Source organism: Calypte anna, chromosome 1 (genome assembly GCF_003957555.1).
Source record: "Calypte anna isolate BGI_N300 chromosome 1, bCalAnn1_v1.p, whole genome shotgun sequence".
In the NCBI taxonomy this organism is placed as follows: domain Eukaryota; kingdom Metazoa; phylum Chordata; class Aves; order Apodiformes; family Trochilidae; genus Calypte; species Calypte anna.
This window is the reverse complement of record NC_044244.1, coordinates 138795706-138813418: the sequence shown is the minus strand read 5'-3', so window position 1 is coordinate 138813418 and position 17713 is coordinate 138795706. Positions and strand designations below refer to the sequence as shown.

Sequence of the window (17713 nt, the reverse complement as noted above, 5' to 3'; positions counted from 1 at the left end):
ACCCTTCTGCCTCTTGCACAAACTCCTTCAGTACAGCTCCCACGGAAATAGCACAGAGAAATCTAAAAAATTCTCTAGGGAAGGGGAGGAAGAAAAGAGACAGGAAACAAAGGAACATTATGCTAATAGTTCTCTTCTGCTAATCAACAGAACAGTGATGACATGATGGCTTGCCACAGCCTGGAGAGAAGTAAGAACATCCACCAGAATATTCACAAAAATCGGACATGGTTTTCAAACCACAGAAAAAAAGGAAGAAGAATAAATCACTAATAAATGTCATAGAATGAAAGCAAGATATCATCCAAAACAGATGGATGAATAAATGGCAAAATGCAGCTGCAAAAGGTTAAAGAGGCTTCAGGAGAATTTATTTTCTTGCCATCTCAACAGTCCAATTAGCAATCGTTGCCACATACTGCAGCAACAGCTACCTAATACCTACTGCCTCCCACACACTTCTCCTTATCCACAAAGAGCTATGGAAAAACTTGCCTTCCAGCCTAAGTCACAGTGACTTCAAGAGTCAGAAGGGTGGGTGGGGGGCAGGGGTGGCTCCCCCAGCATACAGGATGCATTTTATTGCCACAGTTAAGTGTTACAAAACGCGCAGCCCTACTTTCTGTTACTGCATCTGCACTTCCTCTTTTCACCCCTTAGGATTTCCACTCTGCCTACCCCAAGATTAGGAACTGCAGAAGATTTTTCTGAGGTAAAGGCTTGTCCAGACAAGGTCTTACCAAAACATCAGAGTGGTGGCAGAACCACAAACTCCCCCCTACCTCTCAGGGGTCTTAAGGCCAGCTCAAAGGCACAGCCCATCTAACCTGGGCAGTGGCAGAATCAACGCTGAGCTCTGAGGGGTGAGCACATGGTGCAGGCTGTGTAAGCTCAGCTCAGGCTGCCGGGAGGGCAGCTGTGTCAAAAAGCACTGGAAGGAAACCCCTCTGGACAGCTTTCTTCACCTAGAAGCTGCATTCCAGCTCAGATACGTGCCCCTGGACCTTGCCAGAGCTATGCAGCAGGTTTGTCTGTCTCGCCTTACCAAACCTGGCCCTGAACTGATGACTTAATTTCCCAGTGTTACCTTGGACCTAACCAACCCTACAGACTTGTCTAGTGATTCCCAGGCTCTTGGTTGACCTTGGTTAACATTGTAGACCTGCTCTGCTCTTCTCTGGCTACTACAGGACTCTCCATTTTGTTGGCAAGATCACTGCCCTGCCTGCTTTGCTGTCACACTCAATTTCCAGCTTGCTTTTCTGTACAAAGTAATCCACTTTGCTCTCAATGACAAGTGGGATAGGATGACTTCTAGGCTTACAAGAGCCACATTAAATTAATCTTTGGTTCATTCAATTCTGCTCTAAATGTTAGTAAAACACCCTCATCTACACCACCAAGGCACTGGGAGTTCTGCTACTGAGGTCACAAAGACCATTGGAGTATTTAAGTAATCACAGCTATCCAGAACTGAGCTACACTTCTCAAAGCTAAGGAAAAGGTTTCAAACATGTGTCACCAGATGCTCTTCAGAAAGGTAAGAGGCCAGAATAAAAGATGGGATTTACTATTAAGGCTATTTAGACATCAAGCAACTCAAATAGATGTTGCAGTGTATACAGTACACTGGCAGAAATCAATGCTCTACACCAGGACCTTTACACAGAAATGCAATGTTTAAAATGCCATTACTATCAGCTTACAGAAAGACAAAGACTGGTGTTAAGCCCTGCAGAAGAAGAGTCTGAACAAGATCACTGGGGAGGGGCAGGGGAAGGAGGGTTACACAGGGGCAAGAAAAGGGAATATTTTAGTACATAGTCACTAAAACTGTTTTCTACACAACATTTTACTTTACTCAAGTATTTCAGCTAAACCAGCTAACATGGACCCAGGAGAAGGTGACTTGTCCTGAGGGTGTCCAGATGTCAAAAACAGTTTTAGGCAGCCTGTAGCTTTAGCATGGGCACTTAAACCATTTTTTAGAAGTCCCAAAAAATCATGGAAAGTAGAAATCAGTGTCTTTTCTGATCCTGCTGAGAGCTATGTGCTCTGGTATTGCATTTCACTTCCCCAGCACTGGATACGCCAGGCAGGGCTTTGTCTTCAAGAGCCCGACCGTGACCAGGAGGATGCAGAAGGCATTTGACTCAAAGTGCAGATTGACAAGAACAGGATCTTGAAAGGAAGGAAACAAGACTTGGCTAGGCAGTGTAACAGAATCCTGCTTGTTCTTCCTTGTCCCTTCCCCTCGCAGGGCTCTCTCACCACTTTGGCACTGCTTACCCAAAGCCACTCAGTTCCACCTCTGCATGCAGCTGGCGGAGTTGCTTGTGAGGCTCCTGCCCTGTAGGTCTCAGCAAAAGGAAGGCACATTGTGAATCAAGTAAGCACAAAGAAAGGGCTGCCACAGTGGAACAACAAAATGTGCCATCCAGTTCTTGGATCCTTGCTGTTTTGACATAACTGCCTTCCAGAAAAACATAGAATTAGACTCAGAATGGCACCATGACTGGTAGATAGTGTTTTGCTACCCTGGCCCTTGCTTAATTGAGCTATCCCTACCTCAGAAAAGGCTGGAAGATAACTCAAAGATTTCCACTGTATGGTAAGAAACATACAAAGTGGAAGAGCCCAGCAACAATGCTAGAGCAGATTTTGAACTGAACATATGTGCAGGAAGCCATGGCATTCCACTACAGGAACAGAATACAGAATAACTGCTCATTATGCCAAGTACCACCCATCCCATGGACTGAATGAAGCAGTGTTTTACAGGCAAGTATATATTCCTGTAGTGGCAGGAACTGTGTCCTGAAAAAATTCAGACCAACGTTACAATTAATAACCCTCCTCATGGCAGTTCTCAGTTTTCAAGTGCTTTGCTCTGGAAGCTTACTGGTACTTAGTGGATGCTAGGGTAGGCAATGCAAGCCTTCTAGACACTGGCTCCAGCTAGCAGTGATGCAAATGAAGATGTATGTCTGATACCATAGGGTCACAGTGAGAAAAGTAACCAGGCTGTCTTACAGGCAGAACAGCAGCTACATGTTTCAGTGACTTTCCTAAATAGGGATTTCAAATAATTAGTATAAAAACTCTCATTTATCATTACAATTAATTAGGCAACTAAAACTTACTGTCTAGTGTCTTGAATGTTTGGGGCTGAACCATCCAATCTGGATTATTACAAGAGTACAGACCATCAGCAACATGATTACCCTGTCTATGGCTTGCCATAACTGTTGATGAGTCTGAAGCCCAGGAATAACTTAAGATCTTCTAAAGGCCCCACTAGTATCACAAAAGATTTATAGAAGCCTCCTCTTGAATTAGTTTTGATTTACAAAAGCCTCAGCCTCCCCTTTGTCCTCCAGAAGCTCTCAATCACAGCCCTTTAACAGAATTCAGATTGCTCCCCATCAACAGCCAAGTAACTGCTTCACTCCTCAAATAAAACACTTAAGCATACTCTTGATAAAAACCTATTGTGGTCCAAGAATTTTACTTTGATGTCTGTTAAAAAAAAATAAAAAAAATCATGATTAAATTAAAGCCAATCCACTGGCTCAAAATTATGTTTTGAAGCTTTATATTGTCATCACCTTCCTCCTGCGCTGGCCTGTTTTAGTGTGAATCTCATGTTCTCCAAAGAAAGCTATCATGCAGCAAAGAGAAGAACAGCAAAAAAACTTAGCACATACTGGTTGTCTCATCCTTCCCACACTTCGCTCCCCCTGCAGCTATGAGGGCTCAACACTCCAGCACAGTTGGTTTCAGCTGTACCATAGGGGACAAACAAGCAACAACCACCTTGTCAGGAGGTTCTGGCCAACACAGACTCTCTTTGTGTTCTTCTCTTAAAGGATGTTTGCAGCAGGTGAGCTACATGGGCCCTACGTGTGATTTTGTAGGTGGTTTCACTGGAAGACACTCTTTCCTCTCTGCCATGCCCAGCCTCATTCCCTATAAAATTACAGCTTTGGGCCTTATTTATTCAGAGGGCCAGATACAAAAAAAAAGTGTGCAGCTATGTCCAAAATGACAAAAAGAAATACCAAATGCATGTGACACCTGCAATGGACCAAACCACTCCACTGGGTTTTCCTTCTGTCCAAGCCAAACTTGCTCTAAGACAAATATTCCCAAATCCTGTCTCCTGCAGCCTGTTATCCTAGCAGACATTTACACTGCAAAATACATTAGCATTTTTGACACAACACCAGAAACCACCAAACGTTTTACTCTAGGATACAACAAAAGCAGTGATACATCACCACCAATGCCTCCTCCAAAAGCACAAAGGGCAATAAATTCCTACCTTTAAAGCACAGCTATAAGGTCCACCCTTGCAACTGACCCCATACTATGAGGGGAGTGTGGGGAAGCTCCTGTCACAACCTCACATGATGGAGAGCAACAAGGGATCAGACCTAGCTCTGTACCCAGTATTTCCTTCAGGCACATCACCTCAAGTAGTGGGTTTTCCAAATCACATTCTGAAGAGGAGTTATGGTATAACTGCAGCCTGGCACTAACTCACAGATGTGCAAGATCTTACTTGGTTCTAAGCCCTTCTTGACTAGGATATTAGTACATGACACCATTTTATTCTGCCACTGTGCATGGTGCTGCTGAAGCAGTGACTCCACCTTACAAGCATTTGGTACTTTAGTTAACACCAAAAGCAAACAGACACCATGTGTCTGACATGGTACAACTCTACCAGAGTAAGATTTCATGGGACTAGGAGAAATCTACACTTTCAGTTCCAGAGATTCACTTTGCATGAGAATGTAAAGCTCACATTCAAGAGTATGAATTACAAGTTCCCCACAATACTAGATTACCAATTCCCACCACCAGGGCATCCATCAGCATACAAAAAAAATTGCAGGTATTATCAGAAAATTAGTGACAACAACATATACATTTTCCCCTAGACTATTACAGAAACAAGTTACTTTTAATACTAGAGCTGACTTTAAAGTAATTCAATTCATTTTTTTTTTTGTTACTTTCAAACCCACAACTTTCTGGAACAGTCACAGAAGCAGATGTCAAAACACACTAATAATCTGCCAGTTAGAGATACACTTCTACTGAAATTATTTTGCTTTATTGCAAAATCCCCGATTCCCTGAGGCACTTTTTATTCCCTGACAAAAACTTCTGCCTCACCACTCAAAAACAATGAGGAGTTTTGGTCTGAATCAAAATTAGCTTTCTTTCTCTCCTTCAAACAATTTTGCTTAGTATGCCTAAAAAAATAAAAAGCCATGGGGTATTAGGGAGAGAAAAAGTATACCACTTACACTTCCTTCCAACCATAACATGCAACACCAATTTTCTGAAGTTCACTGCAGGCAACACCCCAGAGAGATGCTGGCTCAGTATGAAGGAAAAGGCATAAACAAGTCACTTATATTTAGCCAGGGCTGGTTTTATGACCACTGATCATGCTCCTTCTTTATTTCTCACCATTTCTGAAGCACTAGTGGCCTACAACTATTCTGCAGCAACTAGCTGAATCTCCTATTTTAAAGCACTGTATGCTATTAGTGGGAAATCTGGAGTTTGCACTGGTCAAGCAGAATCATCCAAGGGCTGCTGGCTGACAGCTTGCAGCAAAATTAACTACTTGGAACAATCTAATACCACAGACTAGGACAAGACTAATATTTACAAAAATAAGTGGTGTTGGTCAGCCCCTACCTTGCATTTTGGCTAAGAGATGCTAAAGGAGCACAAATGTGGTTCTTCAGGTACCTTAACATCTTGACATTTGAATACCACAAGGTCCCAAAAAATCAAATATCTACACTACAAAATGTAATTCCAAATTTTCAAAGAGGAAGAGAACAGAGAACATTTACAGAAATAGCTAATGGGTCCCTCCTCATCACCTGCTCAAGGATATTTAGCCAATAGTCAGAATTTAAACCATTGTGTTCCTGTAGGCCAAATGCAACTCCTGATCTCAGGAAGTTTCCCAGTGCTTTAGGTAAATATGGTCTGAAGGAGGTCTTCAGGATCAGACTTTGGGCACTGAGAAGCTGCATAAATCAGGAGACGGATCTTTTGCCAGTAAACACAGGGCAGAAAAACATTCAGCAGCAGAGCTCCTCACTGATTAGAGAAGAGCAGGTGCAAGTTTTTTAGGACCAGTTTACTGCCTTTACTCCCTGAAACAAAGTACAGTATAGCCTAAAAGTAACAACAATCACCTATGGAGCAAAATAACTTTACTTCTACAGAATTCTCAGCCAAACCAAGCAGTACTTTTATAAAGAGAGGGCCAGAGTACCTGAAAAAAAAAAAAAAAGAGGTGCTCTATCTTATATTGTACCCATGTAATCTGCAGATAGAGACTTCAGACAGCTGCTGTAGTTTCACAGTTCTGCCACTGTTTTTGCATACTTTGTAGGAAACAAGTGGGAAACTTCCCCTCATTTCTTTACAATACATGGAATAAATATAACGTGCAACTATCCATATGTACAATCCTTTCAATGTAACCAATTACAGAATTTCTGTTAGGGGCATCAAAAAAAAAAAGTCATAAGATAAGCAATTGGAGTTAGCAGATCTGAAAATCTGATCTGTAGAGGACTGACAGGTCTCACAGTGACAGCCTTCCTTGCTTCTCTCTGTTAAACTTAGCTGCATTAAAAGAGGCAGCTAAAAATATTTCCCCGATATTAAGTTTTCCATGAGAGCAAATGCCAGCACTTCAGGCATATTCCACAGTTTTAAAAAGAAAAAACAGCCAGTGTATTTATAAAGAGAAAAAAGGACTGCTTATAATGCAAGTCTCATCTTAATAGCAGGTGTTTTGTGAAGGAGCTTTTGAACATGTATTGTACTACGACAGATCTTCCATGACTAAAGAGAGCGTGCAGAGAGCAAAGCTGTGATCTCAGGAACACCCACAGTTGGCAAATGACAACACAAGAGGCAACCTCTGGTCTGTGGAGAACTTTCATTTGTTTGGGACAATTTAAGCCAGCGATTCAGTTAGATACTCATTTATATTTTCTTTCAGACGCTGTGTTCTTAGGAAATATCACTTCAGTTACACCACCACATTACCTCTCTTTTTAGTGACTCTTAGGGATCTGCAACAACGCAATCCTAACCCAGCAAACCTAACTTAAACATTGTTGCTTTAGAGGGGATGGATTGTTCTTGCCTTGGGTGCATCCAGTTCTCATGTTGTGTCATCCTATCAAGAGCTGTTTTCCAAGGTTGTGTTCACATTTTCTGTAGCAGTCACCAACTTTTCAAACCAGAATCTAAAAGCAACTGTAGGATGTCACACCCTGTGTCTCCTGCAAAATAGATCTAATTTTCCATTACAAACTGGTGATTGTTCCTGGGCAGGGGGAGGAGGGAGAGAGAGAGGAGGGAGACTAAGAAAGGGAGCTTTTATACTATCTACCAGATTTTCCTTCTCTTTCTACCACTCTGCTTCCTACAAGCTGAACGACTGCCAAAAAAATAAACAAAACTATTTTTCATTGAAGTATCAAAACAAAACATCTGAGAAGTTTCATGGTACAGTTCAACTACACTGTTAAACACAAGGAACATATAACCACCTTTAAGAACTCACTAAATGCTTTAAAACACACATCTTAGAAGATACCCAGAGAAACAGCTTTCAGAATGCAACACTGGAGTACTGAATGGAACAGGAAATGAGGAACAAAGAAAGGAATTTCATAGATTCCAGATGTACTCTAACACCAGCTGGGAAATACAAGCAAGAATCAACTAAAGCGTTGTAAAAGGCTACCACTAACTGTTTTCTTCTAGAGTTCTTGAAAAAAAAAGGAGCTGTAAACAATTTGTAAACAGAAATATTTTTAGAAGAAATTGGAAACAGCAGTAAAAATAACCTTCCTTCTCCTCTCCTATTTCTGAGAGAGTTTAAAACCAAATCATCAGTGGATCTGTTTTTTGGAGCTGCTTTTTTCAATGTAAGAACTCTGCATAAGTAGCCATAACAGAAGCACGATTGTAAATGAAGCATTTCAAGTTGTCACTTTTTCATTACTTGAATATTCAAAGCGGAATGAAACTTGAAAGCAAGGAAAATAAAAACCAGTAAAGTTGATTTATACTACATGTCTGCTGTGTAACTGGAACTGAATGGGCATTGAAATTTCTAAATTGCTAAAAATCACGTTATCATTCACAACCTTTGTTCCTACAGCTATAAATTAAGAAATTAACCACTCTGGGTTAAAAACCCTGGAAACACAACTCCTCAACAACTTAAAATAGACTTTTGCTTCCTGTGTAAGACACTATCTCCAAAGTTTTAGGTTTCTTTTCTGGAACACTGACTCAGGGCCTTCAAGGCAAGCTTCTTTTAAATGGATTCTGCAATGTGAGTAACAAGTACAGTGACAGGCAAGTATTTTTCTTCCTAACATCAGTGTAAAAGATGACAGAAAGCTTAAGCATGCATTGCATGAAACACAGACCTGCACCCATAGACAATTCCCCATCCTCCCATTGTTGCAGAAACAGGTGTTCTTCAGAACTTCAAATTTTTTCATTAATTTGTTCCACGTGGCACAACCTAGATGCTTCATTTGATGTTCGTCCCACCTACTACCAACTTATAAAAGTAAAGTACATTAATACTTATGCAAATTAAATACTGCATCAATGCTACCTGTTCAAACCTAACAGTCATCTGGAAATAAGTGAAACACTCTCCCTCTAAACCATCACATCACACTTATCCATTTCAGCTAACGGGGATGCAGTCACACAGCTGCACACCCTGTGGGCAGGGAACAGTAAGATTCAGTAGTTGGGCTAATGCAGGGATCTTTGTTTTACCCCAGTGCTCCCCAAGAGGTAATAGTAAGCAAATGGACGAGTCTGGCTATTCAGGTGGAAAACCAGTAAGAATTCTGGGCTATAGAATTAAGACTGAACAGCAGAACTCTTAATCAACTTCAGAAGTCAGGCAAGTCAAACCAACCTGCAAGTTTTCAGGATTTTCTTTCTTCAACAGGGCTCAAAAATGCTACATTTTTTTTCTCTTTCAGATAGAAAAGGAAGAAAACAAACAAACCTTAAAGCCCTCAAACTTTCCACTGAATCTTTAAAGTGGTAACAGTCCATGAAAGAAATTTGATATAAGAAAACAGGGGAACAAACATCCAGTTCTTCTCACTTTTGAAGGTTCAGATCTCTTTTCAAAACTTTCACCCAGAAAGGCTTCTATAGGAGGAAAACAACATGAGAAGTTTCAGGGAAGTTGCTTTCCCTTGGTAGAGGTTAGGATGAGAGAGGAAGGAAGTTAGATTTGTTTTGGTTTTATTCCAAAACAAAGCTTTTAGCTGGATCCGAAATTCAGTCACCAGTTCACTATAATGAAAAAATCAAACAGGCACTGCTAAAGAACATAGGTTTAAAAAATATTGCTTAAATCAGAAGTTAGAGAGCTATTCAGAATATGCAAGTCTATGATAAGCTTTTCAGTTTAATAAAATATAACCTGTTACTAACTCCAAGCATATCTCTATCTTCTCCTTGATTGAACCACAAAATAGATAAACCTGTGGTGCTATAAGGTTTTAAAACACAACACTAAGACACTCTACTCCTTGTTTTAACCATTAATATAAGCCTTAGGTGACTTGTTCCCCAGAAAGACTAATGGCTCACTTGCATCCAGAACTTCGTATTCGTACGAATATGTTTTTCATCTACATATTTGGCTGGACATTTGGCTGGACATTTGTTACAAGTAATATAATTATCTGATATTTACATCTTTTATAGTATTAGCAAAGACTACAATCCTGTCTTTATTCTAGGCTTCTTGCTCACACACCAGGATACTAAGATTTTCTCCAAAGACACCAGTTTGAAGGGGGTTTTGTCTCAAGTTAATTGTCACAACATGAGAGGTTCTAGGTGTTCCTTAAAGACCCTAAGTGCATTTTGCCTCATCCTTTCTCCCACCCCCTCCAAGAGAAAAATTGCTACATGAGCCACTCAAAGACTTAATTTGGTTCTCACAGAAGTGTAATTATTGGCTTCAACAGAATTATTCAAATTTACACTCCTGTAATGGAGATCAGCCAGTTCTTCATCAATCAAACTAGGAAAGGATAGAGGGAATACCTGAAGGTCCTTTTGTAGTCTACAGTGTTTATGTGCTCGAAGAATGTTAACCTCAGGTATACGAACAACAGTATATTAGAAAGGTTGTGTTTTTTTTAAATTGTCTTTTCTGATCTTGCTGTAGGCAACATCCTTCAGGGTTTACATGAAAGGTCTTCCTTAAGTGGGAGCATCACTGCAATAAATGGCTTTTGTATGATAACAAAGTGTTTGATAGTGCACATCTGCACAAATAGAAACTTTGCTGTTATGCAAAGAATGGGAAGGGGTGGTTCTGTTTAAGCATAAACATGGCTGATCAGCATTAGGTGCCTCAGCTTTAGAAGACAAGTGCATGATGAAAAAGCAGGGCAGTGCATTCAAGTATTAATCAATTAACACCAAATAAAACACCTAAACTTTAATAAGGAGCAAAGGCTTCAGCACTGATTGTGAGATGCAAGTAGTTCTCAGGTGGAAGGTCTGAGATCCAGATATATCACTGTCAGATATCCTCGTGGTGGTCTCACTGGAGTTTGAACATTGTTTTGTACAGAGCAGCTGGCTAAACTGACATATATCAGAGACTAACAAATACAGCATCATCAGGAACACATGTACTATGGAAGCAGAGCAGACTGAAGAGTGTAGAGTATTTCAAGCAGCCCCATGACTGCCAGTATACAGACAAGAAAGCAGAGGATGTCCCTCTGTGCCCTCCCTCTGATTTCCCCACACTCACACACTCTTTCTTGGTCAAGCTCCTGATGCTTGTATGGAGACAACTCTGGAGGTCACTTGAGTGCACAGGCTCACTCACTAAAATGGAAGAAAACTAAACTTGACAAGAGAAGTAAGTTGCATTCTTTGGACTTGCTTTGCAAATTGTTTTTTTTATTATTAGCAGAGGAGCATCAGTCAATAGTAGGTGTGTTTGGGGTGGAGGTTGCAAAGAATGTTTCATAGCTGGGAGCAAGATGAGGAAGGAAGGGAAAAAGCAAGATCTGCCTTTTAAGCATCAACAGGATCCTAGTTTGGGTTAGTGCATCATTATGCCAGGCCTTGGACTGCACCTATGAGAACATAATAACAAAGCAGCATCTGAAACATGGAGAACAGCATCAGGCAGAACAGAGCCATAAGAACTCAGGAATAAAACCTAATACTGGGATCTGCTTAACTCAGTAATTTCAGAAACAGAAATCTGTTTTCAACCAATAATAATAAAACATTTTAAAGTCACAAAAACCTCACCAACCAGCCTAATGGGTAATTCTATGCAAGGAAAAGGTTTCAAAAGCAGTTTCTGAAAACCACAAAGCTAAGATACCAAGCACTTATATAACGTTCTCGTTTAAGAGCACTTGGCACTCTGACCAGCAGATAATCACCTCAATAAGCAGAGAAGAAAACACTATTAGTTCTCATGAGAGAGATTAGGGAACACTTTTTTTGAATGTACTGAATCTAAAAGAGGACCAAAAAAATAGGAAGTTTGCTTCCTGACATCATGGGCTCTGAGCAGAGCTGTTTATTGGTTTCACTCCTGTGAATTTACTTCTATAGACTCTAAATGCACACGCATTGTTTTCCACTGGTGTATATGAATAATGGATAATTTGATGTCAGGCTGGCAGCCCTGAACACAAGCATCTTCAAAATTAAGTTCACTGGAGCATTTCCACTATTATCTCCATTTCCTCTTCTTGCTTGCAGAACCCTTGTTTTGGACTCCATTTTTGCTCCAGCCACAGCTGTTCCTGACAGTCCCTGAACAGTCGCAGTGCTCTCCCTCTAGAAACAGCCCCAGTCCCAGCTCTTTCCAACTCCACACACTGAACCCAAGTTGGTCAGAACACAACAACCACCAAATTTTGCAGAGTCTGAAGCACTGAACCAGTGGTGAAAAATCTGCATAATCTATTCTGCACCATCCACAGCCTGACAGACTCAAGCCTGAAATAGCATTGCAGTCAACAATAACAACATAAGTTGCCACTTCATTTTACCTACGCAACATCAGTTTAAGCTGTACTTGTTAATTTTTTAATGTGGAGAAATTATCTTGAGAAGTCTCAAATATATTCAGGGTGAGATGCAAATAACTTTTATTTCTGTCCTTCCTTAGTGGTCCACTGACTACAAAACAGTAGCAAAGGTATTGTTACTTCACATGTGACATTTTACATTTCTTAAATAACTATTTTCTATTTTATATATATATATAAAATAGACAGGTACCTGGGAAAAATTCTCATTCTAAAAATATCTGTCAGACAACCTTTTGTCCCTTTTAAATAGGGATAAATCCTTTTACAGCATTATGTAGTGAGTATATTTAGTCATGCTTACTTCTTCAAGTAACCACTTAAGGCACTAAATCCAAACAGACAACATTAAAACAGACAACCTCTCATGGCAAAATGCATTTCCCTGATCAACCTGAGAATTACTAGATTTAAGGGAGGCCTTAAGTTTGTCAAAGACAGGATAGCTCCTCATTAACCTTACAGAAATGCAGAGGCATCCCTCAAGCATTTATTCAAGTTTAATGGTGGAAGGGCAGCAAATACCTGCTTGACAGACACTCAACTTGCTTAAACACTAGTACTCAGCAAATACTCTGCCTGACTTGACCCAAGACTCTGTTTCCCCCCCAAAAAACCAAATAATTAAATTGCTTTCACAATGTCTTAAACTACATAGCTCTATTTGATTTGGTAAAGAAGGCACAGCAAAACTAGAGTCAGAGAGAGAGCACAATTTAGACCAACAACATTCAGCTAGTCAGCTGGACCATCAAAACATAAATGAGGTTTTTGAGTGCTCAGAAAATGGTGAGTTTACTCTTTGAACAGGATAAGATGTGATCAGAGCACCAACCCACATCAGGTACTACCCAGACTTTATCACAAACATTTGAGGGCTTCATGCTTCCTGATCCTGCCTTGCCCAAAGGAGAGACTGTGCAGCCAGAAGTTCCACATTTTAGACTGACTTCAACATCTGCGGCTACAAGGGGTCCATCCTTGGCCCTTTCTGAGGAGGATAAAAGAGCTTCAGAAGTTTATGAATGTCTTAAATTGTGACAAACCCCCACAGTGTGCAAGTGGACCATTATGATCTCTGAGGTGAACAAAACAGAGCAAAGGGTCCTCCCCATGATACTGGTGCCCCTGGTAGTCTCTTGACATGCAATATCCTCCTGTCTCAATTATTACTCCAAAGCCATGGGACAGTTTAACCTCTGTAACAAGCCCAGCTACAGCTTGAAAAATATGATTTTACAGCAAAGCCTCATTCCTCCTGATGCAAAAGTTCCAGATTTCAGGGACATGGAAGTTTGTTACTTTATAGTGTGAATTCATAAATGACCCATTTCTTTAGATTTTAAGTATAAATAATTTCACAAAGTAAAATCTGGCATAAAATTCCCACTAAAAAATACACAGCCTTCAGAACAAATGCTGAATATGAGGCTTTTTTCTTTTCACCTGGAAGTTAAATAGTTGATGCCATTTAAGGAGAAAAATAGCAATTAGTTACAGTATTGTTTATTGAATATTATTAACAGCACAACACAAGTCATGTTGTCAAGCAGAAGGACTCTCTTTGTAGTTTTACCAGCCAATCATCAGCCCTAAAGCCTTATGTTGTTTCCTTTCAGGTTTTGAAACACTGACTCATGGAAATATCAGCACTGCACACTTCCTCAAAGCAGCAATCTTATAGGAAGTGTTTGTTTAGTCTTACATGACACATTGTTTTGTTTATGTATAAGAGATTCCGGTAAAAATAATTTTCAAGTAAGGAGAAAAGGAAAAAAAAAAAAAAAAAAAGAGGACAACAGTTTGGGTTATGAGAAGCGAAACACATCAATTTCAAATAGCATTTAAGCCGTGCATTAATTTAACACAGATATCCCTTTTTTTTCTTTTTATTGTATGGTACTTCCTAGAAAAAGAGAAGGGCAGAAGTAGCCAGGCATTGAGTTCTTTCAGTTCAACAAACTGCAAAAGAAACCAGAAACTGGACAAAAGGTAGCACAGTAACAATCCCTGCTACCCACAATGACAGAGTTCATGTCATTGCTCCACAACTTCAGTGTTTCAATGAGATGGTTTTTTGGATGTGGCACATCATTGACAGTACAACAAGCGAAAGACAGGTTCCTAAGAAGCTCAAGGGTCCATATTTTAAATAGTGAAACAGATGGCTCAACCCAAATCCAAACATGACTTGAAAAAACAATACTCACAATGGGGAAGTGTTTAGAAGATCTAGGCTATAATTACCCATCTAGTTAAATACAGGTTAGTCCTTGCAACCCACCAGTCCCAAAAGAACAAGTTACACCAGCAGTGTAAATGCTTTCATTTACAGTAGTTACAACAGCAGTGTAAATGCTTTCGTTTACTTCAAGCTTCTGGGAAATACAAGACTCAGCCATAGCAATACATTGCATTAGGGCATTCAAACAACTCTAGGCTACACATGTTTTGCATGGCCTGAAGCATCCAAACTGCATCAGCCTCTCTATTAAGAAAGGAATGCCACTGTGGGTGCCCCACCCTGATCTCACAGTGTTTGCAATGATTCTTCAAAGCATCAGTCCTACACTTCATGAGATTTACACCAAGGTATACTCATGCATCAGTGTCATCAATCATGATTTGCCAGAAAAGGTGCTACAGAGGAAAAAAAATTTCTTAGTGGATCAAGCCCTGAATACCTGTAAGTCAGAGATCAGTCAGAGGTTGGCCATGAAACAAGCTCCCAGAGAACAGAACTGAGCACTTCTAGAGCATGACAAATTGAAGTAAATTGAGAAAGGAAATCACATATCCTTGTGTCTGCAAAAAACTTATCCCTTAATCTACTGAAAGGTTCAAAGCCTCCTGTCACTACAGTAGAGACAAACCTACATGATATGAGCAAATGGTTACACTCGGGAGACAAACAAATTTGCTCTCGCAAATAGCCAACAAAAGCCATGTCCCTCCAGGTTCACCACCTCCTTTCAAATCCACTCACAGGTGGGTCTTTTGCAAGGAGTCTACAAGTCTCCATACACAATTTCAAGATTATGATTGCTTTATAGGGCCTGTTAGAGTAGAAACACTCCCTCAACCCATCAGAACAATCTAGCCACTATCTTTTGTCAGGTTTGCAAGAAAAAGTAAAATTCAGCTGCAGAAAGGTATTTAACTTCCGAAAACAAATCCCAGAAACTCGTGCCCCTGCCGCCAAAGCTGAGGAATACGCCTTCAGATCCTTTCTAGCGACGAGGAAGAGCTGGGTTTTGTGGGGACTGATGATCGCCCTCTGCTGTAGGAAACCCTGGCGCAGATGGAAGCGCCGGGAGTTACTCGATTCTTGCAGTTCATTGAGTGAAAAACCTTCTGCTTAGAAGGCAGAAGCGAAGCGCCAGGGATGCTCACGATTTTTTCCTATTTACTGTCCAAGCTAAAAGGCAGCAGGAAAACTAACTGCAATACTGCATATTAATCAAACGCTCAGCTCTGATGAGGACTCCGATAACCAAAGTCAGCAGAGGGATTAACTTTAGCCCGTGATTTAATGAGATTAATCTCAAGTATTTTGCTGCTGTTCCCATCTTCAGTTTCTGATACCAAAAAAATTCCCACACTCTTGTGACATCAATGGTTTAGGTATCACAGCATTACTCTTTTCTTCTCAAAAAAAGCAAAAAAAAAATACCCAAACACCCAAGAGTCACCCAAGAGCCTTATATCAGATGGGTTCTTACACCTTTCTCTAAGTCATAACTTGCAATTGCACCACTTGCATGGTGTCCAAATTTTTCCCTTGTGAAAAGACTATTTTTCCCCTGTTTTCTTTGAAAGGAGACAGAAAAAAAGTCTCTGACCATACTTCATAGTCCTACTGATTTTATTTTCTGGATGTATAAAAGAACACAGAATCAACACACACTTTTTAGTTTCTGTCAAAATTTTTACTTCTAAAAGCCTGTTATCGCCAAACTACCTGCTAAAAATTAATAAGGAAACAATCCTTGCAATAGCCTCTAAATGCTAATACCCTTATCCAATAATGAGATTTCCTGGGCAAACTGGAGTTTCAGTCCTACCCACTGTGACAACTGGTGGCTGCAAAATTGCTTTTACGTGCACGGAGATGCAAGAGGTGGTTTTTCAAGAGCTTTAATAGGAACCTACAAGCCCAGATCCTTTTGTACCCACGCCTGCAAGTCTGATACTTAATTCTCTCTCTTCCCCCCCAGCTCCCCGGCACCGTGCCCTCACCTAAAACCCTCGCTCCCCCCTGCACACGGGCTTGATTTTGTTAGGGAAACGAGGGATTTCCCCCTCCAGCCGGCACACTCAGAACTCTACCAGAGAGAGTTTAATCTGTGCGCTGACATCTGTCGCTTACTTTCTAATAATGCGATTTGAAACTCGATCAACAGCAAGGAGAATGAGCTCTCCAAAGGCGGGCGGGCGGGCGGCAGGAAGCCGGGGGGAAGCAGCAGGAGCCTCAGCCAGTCCCGCTCACCGAGGCACAGGCTTCAGGCACCGGCTCCTTCCCGCAGCCGCTTTTTGGCCGGTTTCGCACCAGCTCTGCCAGTGACAACACACACAGTACTGAGAGACTCGATGACCGCCTTCAAACTTTTAGCGCGTAGCGTAGCAACGAAAAAAAATAAAATAAAAAAAAAATCGTGAAATCCGCCGAATATCCTGCACGCCGCTCGGACTCCCGCCTCACCGCAACGCGGAGCTCGGCTGCCCGCTCCTCACGGCCCCGCTCCGACGGTGTAAGGATCCGGGGAGCCCGGGCAACGCCCGCCCCGCCGCGACCCCCGCCCCGCGCAGCCCCCAGCCTCGCTCACACCCGGCGGGACGCGGAGCTCAGGGGAGCGCAAAGGGGCTGCCGGCACCGGCCGCCTTCGCCGCTACCCAGCGCGGCCCACTCCAGCGGGGCTCCCCCCGCAGCTGGCAGCCGCCTCCACCCCGCGCCCTCACCGATTTTAATCCTGACGCTCTGAAAAACCCGCAGCCCCTCTTCCTCCACCGCCATGGTGGTGGTGGTGGTGCCGCCGCCGCGCCCGCTGCTCAGCAGTGCTGGAGCCGCCGCAGAGACACAACGGGCCGGTCCGAGCCTTGGGAATGAAGAGGAGGAGAAGGAGATGAAGGCAGAGGAGAAGGAGGAGGCAGGCGAGCTGCTTCGCCGCGACGGAAAAGAGGGCGGCGAGCGGACAGCCCGGAGCGACCGCGCTGCCTCGAAGGAGCGAGCTGCCGAACGGAACAGAACGGAACGAAGCGGCGCGGAGCCGAGCCCAGCGCCCGCCTCCCGCCCCTCAGGCTGCCGCCTCCCGCCCCCGCTCCCTCATTGGCCAGCGGAGCAGGCGGCCGAGGCGCTCAATGGTTCCCTGGGCGCCCGGAGGTGGGAGGGGGGTGTAGGGGGGGCTGGGTGCTGAGAGGGGGTGCCGCTCGCTGGAGGTCGGGGTGTGTTGCGGCGCTTTGCAACAGCTGGAGGGAGGGAGGGAGGCGGGCGGGCACCCTCCGCCGGTCCGGTGAGGGGCTGCTGCGTTCCT

General features: G+C 42.3%; 1 protein-coding gene across 2 annotated transcripts in view; it reads right to left on the bottom strand.

Moving 5' to 3' along the window:
• RASA3 (RAS p21 protein activator 3) overlaps positions 1-17469 on the bottom strand; it is a 131808-nt gene extending 114339 nt beyond the window's left edge. Inside the window, exon 1 of one of the 2 annotated variants that reach the window (XM_030466210.1) lies at positions 17142-17469. In XM_030466210.1, the coding sequence (XP_030322070.1) occupies positions 17142-17196 (55 nt within the window). In that variant the 5' untranslated portion in view covers positions 17197-17469. The remainder of the gene's footprint in view (positions 1-17141) is intronic. The other variant, XM_030466200.1, reaches the window with a different exon arrangement.
• Between the last annotated feature and the right edge of the window lie 244 nt (positions 17470-17713).